This window comes from Spermophilus citellus (assembly GCF_964194105.1).
Source record: "Spermophilus citellus genome assembly, chromosome: 3".
Taxonomy (NCBI): domain Eukaryota; kingdom Metazoa; phylum Chordata; class Mammalia; order Rodentia; family Sciuridae; genus Spermophilus; species Spermophilus citellus.
Window position 1 is genome coordinate 76,307,581 of NC_138184.1, and position 16,910 is coordinate 76,324,490.

The window sequence follows — 16,910 nt, forward strand, 5'->3', positions numbered from 1 at the left end:
TGATGATGGTGATGGTGATGATGATGGTGATGGTGATGGTGCTGGTGATGGTGGTGGTGATGGTGATGGTGATGATGATGGTGATGGTGATGGTGCTGGTGATGGTGATGATGATGGTGATGGTGATGGTGCTGGTGATGGTGGTGGTGATGGTGATGGTGATGGTGGTGGTGGTGGTGATGGTGATGGTGATGGTGATGGTGGTGGTGGTGGTGGTGGTGATGGTGATGGTGGTGGTGGTGGTGATGGTGATGGTGGTGGTGATGGTGATGGTGATGGTGGTGGTGGTGGTGATGGTGATGGTGATGGTGATGGTGGTGGTGATGGTGATGGTGCTGGTGATGGTGGTGGTGATGGTGATGGTGATGGTGGTGGTGGTGGTGATGGTGATGGTGCTGGTGATGGTGATGGTGATGGTGGTGGTGATGGTGGTGATGATGGTGATGGTGATGGTGGTGGTGGTGGTGATGGTGATGGTGCTGGTGATGGTGATGGTGATGGTGGTGGTGATGGTGATGATGATGGTGGTGATGGTGATGGTGATGGTGATGATGATGGTGATGGTGGTGATGATGATGGTGATGATGATGGTGATGATGGTGATGATGGTGATGGTGATGATGATGGTGATGGTGATGGTGGTGATGATGGTGATGGTGGTGATGATGGTGATGGTGATGATGATGGTGATGGTGATGGTGCTGGTGATGGTGGTGGTGATGGTGATGGTGATGGTGGTGGTGGTGGTGATGGTGATGGTGATGATGATGGTGATGGTGATGATGGTGATGATGGTGATGATGGTGATGGTGATGATGATGGTGATGGTGATGGTGCTGGTGATGGTGGTGGTGATGGTGATGGTGATGATGATGGTGATGGTGATGGTGCTGGTGATGGTGATGATGATGGTGATGGTGATGGTGCTGGTGATGGTGGTGGTGATGGTGATGGTGATGGTGGTGGTGGTGGTGATGGTGATGGTGATGGTGATGGTGGTGGTGGTGGTGGTGGTGATGGTGATGGTGGTGGTGGTGGTGATGGTGATGGTGGTGGTGATGGTGATGGTGATGGTGATGGTGGTGGTGATGGTGATGGTGATGGTGATGGTGATGGTGGTGGTGGTGGTGATGGTGATGGTGATGGTGATGGTGGTGGTGATGGTGGTGGTGATGATGATGGTGATGATGGTGATGGTGGTGGTGATGGTGATGGTGGTGATGGTGTTGGTGTTGGTGATGGTGGTGATGGTGGTGATGGTGGTGGTGGTGATGGTGGTGGTGGTGGTGGTGATGGTGGTGATGGTGATGGTGATGGTGGTGATGGTGATGGTGATGGTGGTGATGGTGTTGGTGTTGGTGATGGTGGTGATGGTGGTGATGGTGGTGATGGTGATGATGGTGATGGTGATGGTGATGATGGTGATGGTGGTGTTAGTGGTGTTGGTGATGGTGATGGTGATGGTGGTGATGGTGGTGGTGAGCAGCAGCACTGGGGAGACCTTGAGTTCTACTCTGTGCCAAATTCGGCACAGATGCCTTCATGTGCACTTTTTCCTGGACCTTCTCAGCTGTTCTCAGTGGTGGGGACAGTCTTGTGCCCTCTTTCAGGGAGGGAAACTGAGGCCCTGTTGAGGGATTTGCCTGAAGTCACACTATTTATGACCCTCTCTCCCGGGGCATCACAAACAGCACGTGGCTCACAGGGGCATCCCTTGCTGGAGCCCAAAGGAAGCCCCTGAGGCTTGCCTGCCCATCGGCCATGCCCTGGCCTCAGGGGAGCCTTATCTCACTCAGTGACAGACGTCACCAGCACACCAATGACCAGGGCAGTTTTACAGATGAGAGACTGAGACCCAGATGGGTTGGGAACTGGCCACAATGATGCATCAATTTGCTTTCAGGCCTCCAGAGCTCTTGCTAGAAACTTCTACCCAGGGTATGAAGAACACTCCCCACCCCCTCTGAAATGTGGAGAGTCAATAAAACACCTCCTCCTGATCCCCTCCCAGTAACCAGGTTGCCATGTGTGGATGGGCAGGTTGGGTACTGCACAAGCGCAGCCTATGAGAAAAACGGTGCCCAAGAGCCTGCCCTGGTGGCCTGTGTGCTGCACGTCCTAGATGGCAGCACATCAGCCCAACAGCACAGGGACAGTGACCTTTTTCTGATTTGCACAGAAGTACTCTAGGGGTTGCCTCTTGTTTGGCTGAGGGCACCAGCAGTGGCCAACTGGCTGATCCATGGTGGCTGAAGTCCTGGGGACAGCCGTGAGCCAGCACGGCTCTGGGCTGTGTACATTCCACGGGGGAAGGAGGAGCGTGTTTGTGGCGGGGGTGTTGCTTGGTCTGGGAGCTGCATCTCTGTAGCCAGAGGAGAGGATCCTGCACAGATTAATTGTGCTGTGACCATGAGCCGCTTTGATGTGGCCGAAATAGATGCTGGAGTCTTTTCAACAACAGAGTCTCTAATTGATGAGCTTGCTCATTCCCAGTGTCCTGCCCCCAGGCCATCGCTGCTTCTCAGTTGTTCCCTGTCAGCCTGGCAGTTCCCTCGCGCTGGGAAGGTCTGAGCCTCAGTGGCTCATCAGGCTGCCAAGAGCCTGCCACGAATCACGCACCTGCGCATGCTCAGCTCTGATGCTCCTGAGGAGAACTAGATCATTATTGAACATTGATTGTGTGGCCAGCACTGTGGGAACACTCTACCTGCCTTCACTTACCTGACCTTCCCATTGGTTGAATGACCTAAGGGCTGTGATGACCCTTTTACAAATGAGATAATAACACAGAGAGGTTGAGAAGCTTAGTCAGAGTCACACAGCTAAGACAGGGCAGAGTTGGGATTCAAACCCAGGCGATCAGAGTCCCAAGACTTCACTGCTAGACCACAGCTTTGCAACAGACATTGAGAATCTTTTACATTCGTCATCCTGTTTAATCCCGTGAGGTTTATGAGCTGTTTTATGAGTGCAGAAACCAAGGCTCAGAGAGACCAAGAGCCGTGTTCAGTGTCATGAGGGTCCCCATGGAAACCCAGAGCGTCTGCTTCTCAGGCTGAATAACACTGTTCCCTGCAAACCCTGCCTGACTTCAGAGGCTGAGCAACCCAGTCCGCTTCCTCTTTAGCGTGGAGTGAGTCTCATCCTCGGGGTTGTTCCTGATCTCCCAGGAAGGGTTGAATGGAGCGTCCTGTTTTCAGAAGAAAGGAAGGAGCCAGCTCCCGGCCCCCCCAACGCCCATCATTATATAAAATAAGTCAGACCTCGGGAACAGAACAAGGATCCCCAGGGAGCAGCCTGTGCTCAGGGACGTCCCGCCGGTTGGCCCTGTGCCAGGCTGACTTCATTATCAAGCCCTTCCCTGCCCTTTCCCGGGGCCCCCTCATTTCCCACGCATTTTGGAGTCGGTTGCAAGCCTTGCGCTGCGCTGCGCTCATCCTTAATGAGAGCCCCCTCTTTCCTCGGGATTTTTTGAAGCGACGCATCCCGTGAGAGCCGCTCTCAGGTCACCACCTGGCTTCCATGCGGAGGTGGCCCCTACCCTGCAGCCACAGCTCAGAGCCACCACGGCTGGCCCTGAACAGGGCATGGGCCGTGAGCCAGCAGGGCTCTCCTCCATCGGTCCATTTTACAGCTGCGGAAACTGAGGCTCCGTGGAACCATTTCTTCCAGACGCCCAGGAAACCAGTGGCAGAATTGGGGTTGAAATCTAAGACTTCAGACCCGTCTGCCCTGCCAAAGGCTGTCGCCATAAATCAGCAAGGCTCACAGTAGGGCTTCAACGAGCTGCAGCTATCACAGGACAGCGGGGACCCAGGGGAAATCTTGGGGTGAAGTACCAGAGAGCAGAGGGGTCTGCGGCCGCAGGGGAGTCTGCGGACCTGCCCTCGGGCTGGATGTGGCGCTGCGCGGTCTCTGGGGACCTTAGCAGGGCCAGGCCGAGGGGAGGCAGGGGCGAGGGCTGAGAGCAGGTAGGACATGGAATGGAGGGGCGTGACAACTGGGGACCCAGGCTGTGGCGGAAGGGAGAGACGGAGACGGTGGTCCTGGGCTCCAGGGTGGCTTCCCTTCCAGACACGGGGACCAGAAGAAGCCACTGGGCGACAGAGGCTCCTCAGGGCTGCGGTGGGAGGTCCCGGCCCGTTTTCCATGAGCTCTGCGGGGAGTGGCCCCCGGAGGGCCTCGGGAGGCCAGAGGGTGGAGGACATCGGAAGGGCACTCGGCCAACCCATCCTGCAGATACGAGGACTGAGGGCTGAGAAGAAAGAGCAGCCCCGTTGGAGCCCTATAGCGTAGGGACAGATTCCCTGCATCATCTCATTTAACCCGCGTGGAAACCCTGCAGGGAGACATGGTCCTCATCCGCAGGCCCGTCCCTCTCCCCTCCAGTCCACCCGTCCACAAGCCCCTTCATCCGTCCACGGGAGCATCTGCCAAGGTCGTGGGGAGCCACAGGTCATCTACAGGGAGGGTTTCTGACAGTCCCCGTATGAAACCGTGGTCCCCTCGGGTTGCATGGGAGGTGACAAGGTCCTGTGGCCTAGTAGTTTCGTCCTGTGCCTTCTCCGTTGGTGACAGGCCCTAAGGCACAAATGCTCATTATGCGTGACAGTTGCCCACTGTGTTCAGGACAGTCACCTGCCGCCACCGGGGTCTGCAGCCCGGGACACCAGGCTGCGCCCCAGAGCGCAGGCGCGGGGCGGGCTCGATTGGTCTAAGTCCGCACCGATGTTCGCACCAGGATAAAACCACCCACCATGGGGCGTCGCTTTTGTTGAGCCACTGTGACTGTGTCCCGGGATCACTGTTGCGACCAGCAACGTGCAGGAGACAGACCTGAAGCTGCAGTGACGACAGCTTCTGGAGTCAGTGGAGGGGGGGACTGAAGTCCCAGGTCCTGTGACAGCCAAGGACCAAGCAGGCAGGAGGCAGCGGAGAGGGACCAGCAGAGTCCCCCCAGGCCGCGGGGCTGGAGGGGCCCCTGGGTGGGGCCGGGCCTGCCACTCAGGTCCTGGAAGTCAAGGTGACAACTTTGGGCTGGATCCCGTGTAGATGGGGCCACTGGGGGAAAGGCTGGGGGAGAAGGCGAAGGACTCGCTCTGCTGGGGGAAACGGAGGGCGCAGAGGCTCCACCCACCCAGCGGCTTTCCTGGATCCCTACTATGTGCTGAGCACCTGCTTGTCCCTTTTCTTGTACTATCTCACTTAACCCTCGCCTGGATCCTGGGGAAGAGCCGTCGCCCCATTTTACAGATGGGGAAACCGAGGCCCATGAAAGTCTGAGCTGAGAAGTGGGGGGTGGGGTGGGAGTGGGGGGCTGAGACTCACACCCTGGTCCCCCTGGGGCAGGCCAGACCTGCCCAGCCGCTGACCCTTGTCTGTGCCCAACTCTTTGCAGACAACCGCTGCATGGACAGAAGGTTCCTCCCGGCCAGGTCCAAGCAGCTGATCGCTCTGGCCAGCTTCCCTGGGGCCGGCAACACGTGGGCCCGGCACCTCATCGAGCTGGCCACCGGATTCTACACCGGCAGCTACTACTTTGACGGGTCCCTGTACAATAAAGGTGAGGAGACCAAGTGGGGAGGCTCTCTGGGCTCCGGAAGGTCCCCACGAGGAGCATCGACAATGCCCCTCTCGGAGCGCCAGCCATGTGCCGGGCACCTCGTGGAGGTTCAGAGCACCACGGATGCTCTCCTGGCCCCTGTGCCTGCTGTGTGGTCTGGTCTAACCCTGCACAGCAAACCTGGGTTGGGAGAGAGGAAATAACATGCCCAAAGTCACACAGTCCACCAGGGGTTACGCCCTATCCTTTCCTGATTCCAAAGCCCACGTCCTTGTTACTCTATCACACGGGCAAAAAATCCCTAGGTGTCTGACTGGGGAAGTGAGTTTCTTTTGGCTGTGTGACCTTGGGCAAGTAACTGTACCTCTCTGATCCTGCATGACCACGTACAAATAAGAGGTAACAGTACTTACCTCGTGAGGTTGTCAAAGGCAATAAGTTGGTACTTGCAACATGTGCAGCAATAGTAAACAGACTATGAGTATTATGGTCTGGGTGCCGATGAGGAAACATCCCTGAGCCCTAGCTGGGGAGACCTCAAGGTGCATGTCTTTTCCAGGGAGAGAAGCAGAGGGGAGGCAGAGCCTGGGTAGGTTGGAGTCGCAGGGCAGGAGGCCGTGGCCTGCCCTGGAACCCCAGCTCCGTCGTATTCATTGCCTCTGGTGGACTTCTGCAGTCATTGGCTAAGTGCCTGTTATGTACCAGGCTCCGTCATGAAGGTTCACATCAGGATTTGAACTCGGGCCCTGTGCTCCTACACCCAGGCTGCCCTGTCTTTAGGGAGGTTTCTGGGAGGAGCCCAGGCAAATTCTGGAGCAGTGGCCAGAGGGGAAAGGCTCAGAGGAACCCACAGCTCAGCCACAACCTAACCCTCCCTCAGGATCATTGAGGCCAAGGACCCACAGTGGATTGATCTCCTGCGCCCTTTCCAGCGGCCCCTGCTTCAGGGTGATGTGACAAGGAGGATTCTGTTCTCCCTCAGAAACACAGTGACCGCCTCGTGGATCTGCCCGTGGAAAGCTCGACTTTCCGGGTGCACTGTGGTCTATGTGGCCAGGGCTCGTGATCCCACAGCCTCCTAACCTCAGGGAGAGGGACACCGAATCCCTAGGCAGAGTCAGAGCCTCCAACTTTCCACTGAAAGTTCCACCGGAGGCTTCTCAGCAGTGAGATTTGGGGCAAGAGTCTCGACCTCTCAGAGTCTTAACTTCCTCATCTGGAAGATGGGGCGATCAGTACTGGACCCACATTTTCCAAAAGTGAACCCACAGGCCTGTGAGATAAGAGGTGTGAGGCTTGGTATGGAACCTACATTGTCTTTGAAGTGACCAGTGACCTGGACAGTCAGCTACCTTGCCCAAGGGCAGGTGATCTCTGACGACCTGGGAACCACCAGGGGCCTTTCAAGTCCAAGGTCAGGCTGACCCCAGTCCACTCCTCAGGATCTTGGGAGTGTCCAGGGCTCGGTATGTTTTGGTCTCTCCCCAGCCCTAGACTGACCCCAGTCTCCCTACTTTAGTATTCTAGAATCGCAGGAAGAGCGACTCATGGGGCGAGGTGTCTACTAAAATTGTAACTTTTAAAAAATAAAAAAGACAGAAAGGAAATATAAACCCTCCCTGTCAACACATCCACCTGGAGCTGGGTCTTTTTGTTTGTTTGGTACCAGGGATTGAACTCAGGGCCACTGGACCCCTGAGCCCCATCCCCAGCCCAATTTTGTACTTTATTTAGAGACAGGGCCTCCCTGAGTGGCTTAGGGCCTCGCTGTTGCTGAGGCTGGCTTTGAACTGGCGATCCTCCTGCCTCAGCCTCCCGAGCCGTTCGGACAACAGGCCTGCCTTTTTATCAGATGTCTCAGTCCCCCTGAGAAAGGCCGATGGTGGCTGGTCACAGTCAGCTGAGGTGTTGAATGACCTGCCCGTTCACTGGGGGCTTCCCGGGGAGCTCATGGTTGGCAGTTGGGTGCAGGCGGCGAAGACCCTGCCAATAGCGGCTGCTATGGCAGAGGCTGGCACACAGTAGGTGCTCCAGAATTGCAGGAGCGGATGGCTGCGCGAAGGGAGGGAGGGCAAGGATGCGCGGGGAGCGCAGAGGCGGGTGGGGGGCTCCGGCCCCGGCTCCCCGGCCCCAACCTCTGGCCTCCGCTTAGGGTTCAAGGGCGAGCGCGACCACTGGCGCAGCGGGAGGACCATCTGCATCAAGACGCACGAGAGCGGCCAGAAGGAGATCGAGGCCTTCGACGCCGCCATCCTGCTCATCCGCAACCCCTACAAGGCGCTCATGGCCGAGTTCAACCGCAAGTACGGAGGCCACATCGGCTTTGCCGCCCACGCGCACTGGAAGGGCAAAGGTGAGGCCGGGCGCGCAGCGGGGCCGGGAGGGGCCGGGGTCTGTGGACCCGGGGGACGGGTGGTCTCCTGTGCACGGACCCCAGAAGGACAGTTCCTAAGAGCCCAGTGTCCTGTTGCTGTCCCCGAGCGCACAGAGCCGAGCTGCTCTGCCATCCACTGACCATCACCCCCAGCATCGGCCTCCACCAGCCGGGCACAGTGGGACAGGGCCGGCCTCTGCAGCCGGCCTCCTGGGCGGAAGTCCCAGCGCTATCCGGAGAGATCCTTGACTACCCCGAACTCAGGCTGCACCTCTGCAAAGGGGCCATTAAATCGTGGTACTGGGCCTGGTGCCCTGGCTCACACCTGTCATCCCAGTGCCTTGGAGGCTGAGGCAGGAGGATGGCGAGTTCAAAGCCAGCCTCAGCAAAATCGAGGTGCTAAGCAACCAACTCAGGGAGACCCGTCTCTAAGTAAAATACAAAATAGGGCTGGGTTGGGGCTCAGGCCATGAGCTCTTAAGAGCCCAGGTTCTCAGAGCATCATTTCATGAATTCTCCCAGCAGTCCAGTGTTGGGAGGCTCAGAGAGGTTAAGTGACTCTCCTCAGGTCACACAGCTGGGAAGCAAGTGCTGACCCCCAAGATGATCTACTAGTAGATGACAGGGCTGTGTGGCTGTGTGGCTGAACATCTCAGCACAGAGAGCCGCCCAGCCCAGACTGTGGCCTGAGATTGGAAGTTAGACCCAACTGCTGCCATCTTGAGTGTCTCCAACACCTCCAGGTCATAAAACTCCATACTGACAGTGTGGTAATCCCTGTCACCAGTCACTGCTACTGAGCCTTAATGAGAGTTGACCTCCTTCAACCCCTCCCACAATGATCCCCCATTTTATAGCTGAGGTAACCCAAGTTCAGAGAGGGCAAGGAGCTTCCCAGAGGGAGAGGGAATGGGGGGCTCCCCGGTCGGTGAGTTCAGAGTCGCAGTGAGGCCAGATGATCAGGTTCTGGCGCCCCTCTGGGCTCAGGCCTGCGGGCCCTGCACTGCGATCATGGACTGCAGATTGTCCTCAGCTTACGATGGTTCGACTTATGATGGCCCGAGGTTTGAGGGCTCAAGTCTGTTTTCCTGTTTCCTTAGAGCACTCAGTAAATTCTGCGAGACGGCCAACACTGCGTTCTAAGGCAAGCTTCATGTAGATGGCTTTCCCCGGCTGCGGGCTGAGTTGGCAGGTCTGGTGGGTCAGGGGACTAAGTGTGTTACCTGCAACATTTCCAGTCTAGAATGGCTTGGCTGGGAGCACCAGTCAGTGAGCTGTTGTGGCCGTGAGCCATCTGGCCCAGAGGCGCTGACACCCACAGGTTCTCTGTGACTGTGAGCGGATGGGAGCTGGCCCCTGGTCCAGCCTCCAGGAACCAGGCAGCGGCCAGCCCAGCCCCTCCCCACAGAGCAGAGCACGGGGGTCGGCAGCTCCCTCCCCCACGTGGTCTCCATGCAAAGCCTTGGCCTGCCTGACCAGCTGTGCCCTGAGTTCCCAGCTCCCCCCCCACCCCCGGGGCTGGCGTGTCCCTCTCCCAGCCCCACTCCCCCTGTCGGTGAGGGCTAGAAGCTGGACAGGGGTGACATGTGTTCCCTCGTCCCCAGGAGAAAAGAGGCCTCTGAATTATTTAACTGCCTGACCGTTGGGAGTGAACCCTGGTCCCAGGGCGACTGAGATGTCTGTGGGTGCACGTGGCAGTAGCGGGCCCCAGGGGACGGCCCCTGCTTGCCAGAGCCGGGGCAGACGGGGGAGATCACGGAAGCCCTGGTGGGCAGCCTGGGATGCCCGTCGGAACCCCCAGAGGAACCTGGGAGGATCCCAGTGCCCAGGCTACAGCCCTGAGCATCACCGGGGTGCAGCAGAGACATCAGCCTACTTGAAAGCTTCTCAGTTCCTTCCGAAGAGCAGGGGGCTGACAACCCTGGGTTCTCTGTTATTAACAGGGAGACCGAGGCCGGTCCCTGGGACACAGTGTCAGGACTGGCCCCAGAGGGCAGCTCTGTGCTCAGACCGCCCTCACTCCCAGGCCACGGGTGGGGGGAGGGGGCGGCTAACCAGAGAAGCCCCAGAGCCCTGAGCATTTGCTGTCTCATCTAAACCCTCCAGGAACCCGGGAAGGGACAAGGGCTGCTGTCATCACCCAGGTGGGCCACGTCACCTGGCTAAAGCCCCAGACTGAGCCGAATTCAAACCAGGCCCTGCCCACCAGGCTCCGCTCCCCCCAGGGACGTTGCTGGCCTCCTGGTGCATCCAGAGGTCCTCCTCTCCTGGTTACCCGCCCACCCACTTTAGCTTCAGACAAGTCCCCTGATTCCCAGGAGCACCCGCCCGCCCTCTTTCCTAATTGAAAACAGCCGGGACCTTTAAATCACTGCTAAGGAAGGAATGAACCTTGAGGCTGTGGGTGGACGGGGTCCTCCACACTCATCTCCCATCAGCCTAGGGTCCCACATCAGTCCGGGAAGAGGCCCCAACATCCCCTCCCAGGCCTGACCCCGGTCTTCAAGCAAAGAGCCGCCCAAAGCGCAGTGCTCCCAGGCCCCACCCTGCGGATTCCTCTTCTGCCCTGGGATCCAGAGTTTGAGACCCTTGCTCTTGAGTCTGTGCAGCAGCAACAGCTTGGCCAGGGAGCTCGTTAGACATGCAAATTATCAGGCTCCGCCCAATCGCTCCTGGATCTGAAACTCTGGGAGTGGGCCCCGCCCTCTGCAGTTGTGGGCCCCGCCCTCTGCAGTTGGCCCCGCCCCTGCAGTTGTGGGCCCCGCCCTCTGGGAGTTATGGATGAGAACTCAGGCTTAGGCACCTCTCCTACTCAAAGTGCGGCCACGGACCCGCAGCACCTACACCACCCGGGAGGGTTACCGACTAGTCTCAGGCAGGCCCCAGCCTCGTCTTAGGGGAACCGAATCTGCATTTTAACAAGATTCCCAAGGTGCTTTGAGCCCAGTTGGAAGTTTGAGAATTGCTGCTTTAGGATGCGCTCAGTGTGGGAGGGGAGGGTCCCCCTTAAAAGCAGAGGCCACCCAGCTGTTGTGTAGGCCCATTCCCCCTTACCTTTGCCCCCCTCCCAATTATGGCTGGATTGAGGCTCCTACGCCCCCCCTTTGGTTCCACAACATTAATTTTACAACCTCCCTGGAGCGAGTCCAAAGTAAAATTTTATGTGATCTGATTACACAAGGTGAATTGTCCTGGATCTGCTTAATGAAACAGAGACTGTGTTTAATGATTCCGGGGGGAACTAGGTAGAGGCAGCCATCCGTCAGGGCTGGTTCCTCCGTGGACAGGAAGATGGCCAGGCGCACCTGGGCGGGGGTCCTGGTGGAACCCGCAGTCATGTCGAGGGCCGGGTGGCTCAGTGCGCCTTTGTTACCAGATTTGCAGGCGGTGATAGATGACCAGGAATCCTGAGTTAATTGAGGACTTTGGGTTTTAATTTTCTTCTTTTTCCCAGTGAAGTCACTTGGGAGCTTGGCCACAGGACGGGGTGCGGAGGGCAGTGTGTGGCAGAAACAGCGAGGCTATCTGCTGAGCTTTGGGAGGGAGGCTCAGACCCACGTGGCGGGACATTAGGGGGGTCTCAAGAGATGCTGGGGGGGACCAGCATCAGCTCAGATGACCAATACTTACGGAGCACCTCCTGAGCCCCAAATGTTGTGCCGGGACCTTTGCAGACCTTACTCCACCCAATCTGCACCACGACTGTAGGAGGCGGGCCTTATCTGGACTGCTGATTTGCAGATGGGTGTTTATTAGCCTCAAGGAGATCTAATAATATCCTCAGGGTCACCCCCGCTCAGGTGGAGAGGAACTGCGTGTGGAGCCTCCGGCCACCCGATCACAAAGTCACCTGTGAATAGACCCTGTGTCCTAGGTGACAGGCTGAAGCTGAAGGGCCCAGAGGGTGGAGGAGAAGACAGCTGCCCAGGACCCAGCACAAAAAAAGAGGGCCACAGCCCGTCACACCAGGGCCTCTTCCAGGGTTGGTGTGGAAGCTGGAGCCAGGTGCAGCCTGGGGCTGATGTGGGTTTGAATCCTGCCTTGGATTCCAATCGCCTCATGTCTCTGAGCATCCTTTGCCTGGGTCTCAGGTGGGGCTAGCCATTCCTACTCTGCAGGCCGCTAGAGAGACAGGGTGAGATTGGGCAAGATGCCCCGTGTAGCCCCTGACGCCCCCCAGAGGCTCCCACAATGTCCATTCCCAGCTTACACCGGGGACAGAGGATCCTGGTCTCCCCCAGAAGTTTGCAATCAGCAAGAACAGAATGTCCTCTCTGTCCCGCCTGCATCCAAGGCCTGGGCACCCAGGCTGCCTGAGGGACCCGCCACCATGCAGACCAGCCCCTCCTTTTTCTCCAGGGCCACCCTCAACCCACCCACCCACCCTTTGGCATCTCTCAGGGTGGTCAGAAGTGACAGGGTCTAGAAGTGTGGGTGTGGGGGATGCTGGGTGGCATAGCAGTCACCTCGAAGTCACCTCCGGTGACCGGTGGCCATAGCAGCTGTCCTGAATCACCAGGGGTGCTTGGAGGTGACTCAGGAGTGGGGAGATTCTGGAGAAGCAAAGCAAACCCTGCCACCGCTGGATCCTCCTTAATCACCAGCTACATCTGGCCTTAACCCATTGTAACAGTACGGGCCCAATTAGCCAGAGACATTGTCAATAATTTATTTTAAGAATAAAAACTATCCCGTCACCACCATAAATATTTCTCAAGCAGCCGTGGGACCCCAGGAGGGGACGGGGGCGCAGGAGTCTTCCACAAACTCCGATGTATTCTGCAAAGGAAAAGGAGCCCTTTATCACATTGTGAGGATGGTTTGCGGATTTCAATTTAGTTCAACAGCCATTCACGGAGCCCCTGCTGAGTCCCAGGCCCGGGGGGGAAGTATCTAGGGTGAAGCTGCGGGTGCCTGGGAAAGAGCAGGGGCTGGAATCAGGCAGGCTTGATCTGGATGATGCTTCTTGGCTGTGTGACCTTGAGCAAGTCGCTTCACCTCTCTGAGCCTCAGTCTCCTCCCTGGTGCTGAGTGAACAGGAGTCCTGATTTCAGGGTAGTTGTTAGGGTTAAATGAGACAATGGGTAGCCACAACCCAGCAGGAGATTCCGATTTAGTTGAAGAACTAATAATAACTGTCCTCACACACATTCCCCCCAGGGAGGTGCTGGGTAGCTCTGAGCCCACAGGAAGCAGCAGTGTCCTTTTGGAACTTCAGAGCACCTGCCCTGTGGTTTTCCAGCTGGGCTCAGAGTTGAGGCGCAAGTTCCTTTTCTCTGTTCCCAGCATCCTCCTCTCACCTGAGAAGAGAACAGGGTAGCAGTCACAGCTGGTTCGAGCCTCCATGCCCACAACTGCATACGATTCCTGCTTCCTCTGTACAACAGCCCCATTATTACCCTCCGAGTAGGGGCTCAGGCCACATGGGACACGTTAGCCACCATTAAAAGCCCAGAACTTGAAGCCAGATTGCCTGACCTCAGATCTGGCTCTGCTGGTTATTAGCTGAGTGACCCTGAGCAAACTACTTAACTTTTCTGTGCCCCAGTTGCCTCTCCTGTTGAATGAAAATGATGATGTCCAACCCCACAAGGTTGTGAGGATTCATGGAATTAATAGCTATATTAGCGTAGCTATGAAAATATAATTATAGCCGGGCATGGTGGTGCACGCCTGTCATCCCAGTGACTCCAGAGGCAGGAGGATCGCCAGTTCAAAGCCAGCCTCAGCAACTTAGAGAGACACTAAGCAACTCAGTGAGACCCTGTCTCAAAATAAAATGCAAAATAGGGCTGGGGATGTGGCTCAGTGGCTGAGTGCCCCTGGGTTCAGTCCCCTGTATCCCCCCCAAAATATATGTATATATAATTATAGGTATACAACATGATACATAATTGACATGTAAATATAAGTTCTAGATAATTTATTAATGATATGATTCTATATTATAAATGTATTATTTACATGTGATACACGGTTATTTATATATCACATATATCACATATATTACATGTATTTATATATGTAGTATACTTTTATGTAATTTAATATGATATATAAATATGCATGTATATGTATAAAATATGCATATATTACATATATTACATATTAATCTTGTATAATTATGTAGTGTACACAATTTACATATTCCCTATCATATTTTCTATATTCATATATGTATATGTAGGGTGATGCGCATTTTCTGTCATCTATGATTGTGTATTTCTGTGTCCTGTGTCTCTTACGTTATCTTTCTATGCCGTAGTTACCCAGGTTTATACCTAGGGCTGTGCCTGGCCCGTGGTGACACCAAGTGGTGCCACCTTCCTCCGCGAGGAGGGCCAGAGGCGGTGCCCCGCGGAGGCCGAGGCGGGGGCGGGGCCAGCGCGGTCAAAGGCTGCTCTGCCCCGGGTCCTGCCTGACCGCTGGCTCCTCCTCTCCGCAGAGTGGCCGGAGTTCGTGCGCAACTACGCCCCCTGGTGGGCCACCCACACGCTGGACTGGCTCAAGTTCGGCAAGAAGGTGCTGGTGGTGCACTTCGAGGACCTGAAGCAGGACCTGTTCGTGCAGCTGGGCCGCATGGTGCGCCTGCTGGGCGTGGCGGTGCGGGAGGACCGGCTGCTGTGCGTGGAGAGCCAGAAGGACGGCAACTTCAAGCGCTCGGGGCTGCGCAAGCTCGAGTTCGACCCCTACACGGCCGACATGCAGCGCAGCATCTCGGCCTACATCAAGATGGTGGACGCGGCGCTCAAGGGCCGCAACCTCACGGGCGTCCCCGACGACTACTACCCGAGATGATGCGGCGCGGGAGGGCGGCGGCCTGGCCACGCCCACTCATCTGGCCTCTCGGGTTGGGGACCGCCCCCGTGGCGGCCGCTGCTTGCCCTGGGCGAGCCTCCTGCATGACAGAGGAGGCTCAGGGAACGGACTGTCCAGGTCCCCGCGCCCTCCGCACCCGCCCCTTCCCTCTTGGAGATGCGGGCTACCTGGCTTGGGGAGTTCTGGTCACGGGCACCAGCGTCTTGTGTCCCCCGTGTCCCTGCGCCCACCACTCCGGGTTGCACTGGTGGGCTGCAGGGTTCACCGTGGTGGTGGAGATGAGCTGAGAGTCCTCCCCCGAGTGCCCGCTGTCTGGGACCTTGCCCGGATGGCTCACGGGGCAGAGCCTCGCTTTCTCCAGGAAGCGCTTGCTGTGACATGGCTCAGGTCACCTCCTGTTTGGGAGAAAGACAGCTGGCCGCGTCCCGGAGGCCTTAGATGTCTGGGGTCTGGGTAGGTGGAGGAGAGCCCGTGCTCACGGCAGAGTGGGCACCCCAGGCAGGGTCACTGGCATCCTGAGCGCACCCCAGGCAGGCCACACTGTGGCCCGTCCCCCACCAGGCTGGAGTCTCACCCCCTCTCCTCCCTCCCTGCCCAGCCCCCTGTCTAGGAGGTGAACTCCGAGTCCTGGATCCCATTCCCAGGGCTCCCCGGGCACCCGACAGAAGACCCAGTGACCCAAGGTCGGGGGTCTCACACCTTGATCTTACACTGCCCTGGTGACCCCTACCAGTGGGTCCCGTGCTATCCAGGTGAGAGCCCCAGGGGGCTCCAGATCAGAAGGAACCGCGCCTGGAAGAGATGCCCCTCCTCCCCAGGCACCCGCCTCCCCTTGACGACCGCCCAGTAGGACCCGCCTCCCCGGGGTCCTCCGAGGAAGGGGTCAGAATGGCCCATCATCTCCACGCTCCGCTGCTCTCTTGACACCAAACCAAAGGATTTCTGAGGACCTGAGTCACTGCTCATTCATTGACCCAAGATCCCCTCCCGCCCCCCAGGTCGGATCCTTCGGCTTTACATCCTGTCCACAGGACCCTCCCACGACGTCCATGCAAAAGCCATAGGTCACTGCCTCTTCGCCATCCTGTCCAGGGCGGCCCCCCTGAGCTGCCCCTCTGAAGACAAAGCTCGTTCCAACAGCAAAGGGGCCTGGGGAAGGCAAGTGAAAAGAGATTTATTTTTTTAAGAGGTCTATGACGAATACATTCCGCCCCCTGGACCCCCGGCCACGCCACGCAGAGAGAGGGCACAGGAGTCAGACCTGTGTCTCTGGTCCCCACCACTGTAGGATCTGGGCCACCCCAGGGCCCGGCCAGGGGGCTCTGAATGTATTGAGTGTCCTCCCCCGGGCGGATTTCTAGTGTTCTTTCACAAAGCAGCAGCGGACTTGGCCTCGGCTCCCACTGGGAGGGCAGCTGTCTCTGGGAGATTCGGTCCAAGACCTGGACCAGCTCTTTGCCGGTGGTCACCTTGGACCATCCGCCTCTGTCTGAAGATTCCTCAGGTCAACACTATCATTAAATGAGAGTTTTGTTGATGATTCTACCACGTGGCAGAGTGTTGTGTTCACAGACGGGATGTTTGCTTGGGGTGTGTGTGTGTGTGTGTGTGTGTGTGTGTGTGTAGCAGAGACAGACAGGTAGACACAGTGACAGAATATCTGGGTTGGTGTCTAATCCTGAGGTCACTGAGATAGATAAGGGCCGGGAAGAGAGAGCTCTGGGGATGGGGCGTGAGGTTGCTCAGAGCTGAGGGCAGTGTCCCTCTCCTCAGGGCTTGGTCCTGGCTCCTGGACACCATTCTGTGCTCTGATCTGCGCCCCAGGCTACCCTGGGACCCCATTGTCACATCTGACCTGGTCATAGACAGAACCCAATCCAACACCCCTGTACCTGGCTCATAGCTAAACCCTGCTCACAGACTGAGCCCTGATCCTGGGCACATGCTGATCCATGATCGGGGTCTCCTACTGATCCCTTGTCCACACTCCATACAGAGTCCCAAGTCTGACCCTGACCCTGCTCATTGACTTCACTCCCACCTGGGTCAGTCTGCCCAGAACCAGGGCTGACAGTGTCTCCTGACTGAGCCCTGATCTCTGTCACCTGAGCTCCGATTCCGGCCACAACCTGAACCCCGGTCCTGGCCCTGGAG

The 16,910-nt window shown here is 57.3% G+C and overlaps 1 protein-coding gene across 1 annotated transcript in view; it reads left to right on the forward strand.

The window, feature by feature from the left end:
• WSCD2 (WSC domain containing 2) overlaps positions 1–16,301 on the forward strand; it is an 87,118-nt gene extending 70,817 nt beyond the window's left edge. Inside the window, exons 7-9 of the mRNA XM_081283098.1 lie at positions 5,399–5,563; positions 7,716–7,916; positions 14,383–16,301. Coding sequence (XP_081139224.1) covers positions 5,399–5,563; positions 7,716–7,916; positions 14,383–14,735 — 719 coding nt within the window. The 3' untranslated portion in view covers positions 14,736–16,301. The remainder of the gene's footprint in view (positions 1–5,398; positions 5,564–7,715; positions 7,917–14,382) is intronic.
• Positions 16,302–16,910: the final 609 nt, after the last annotated feature.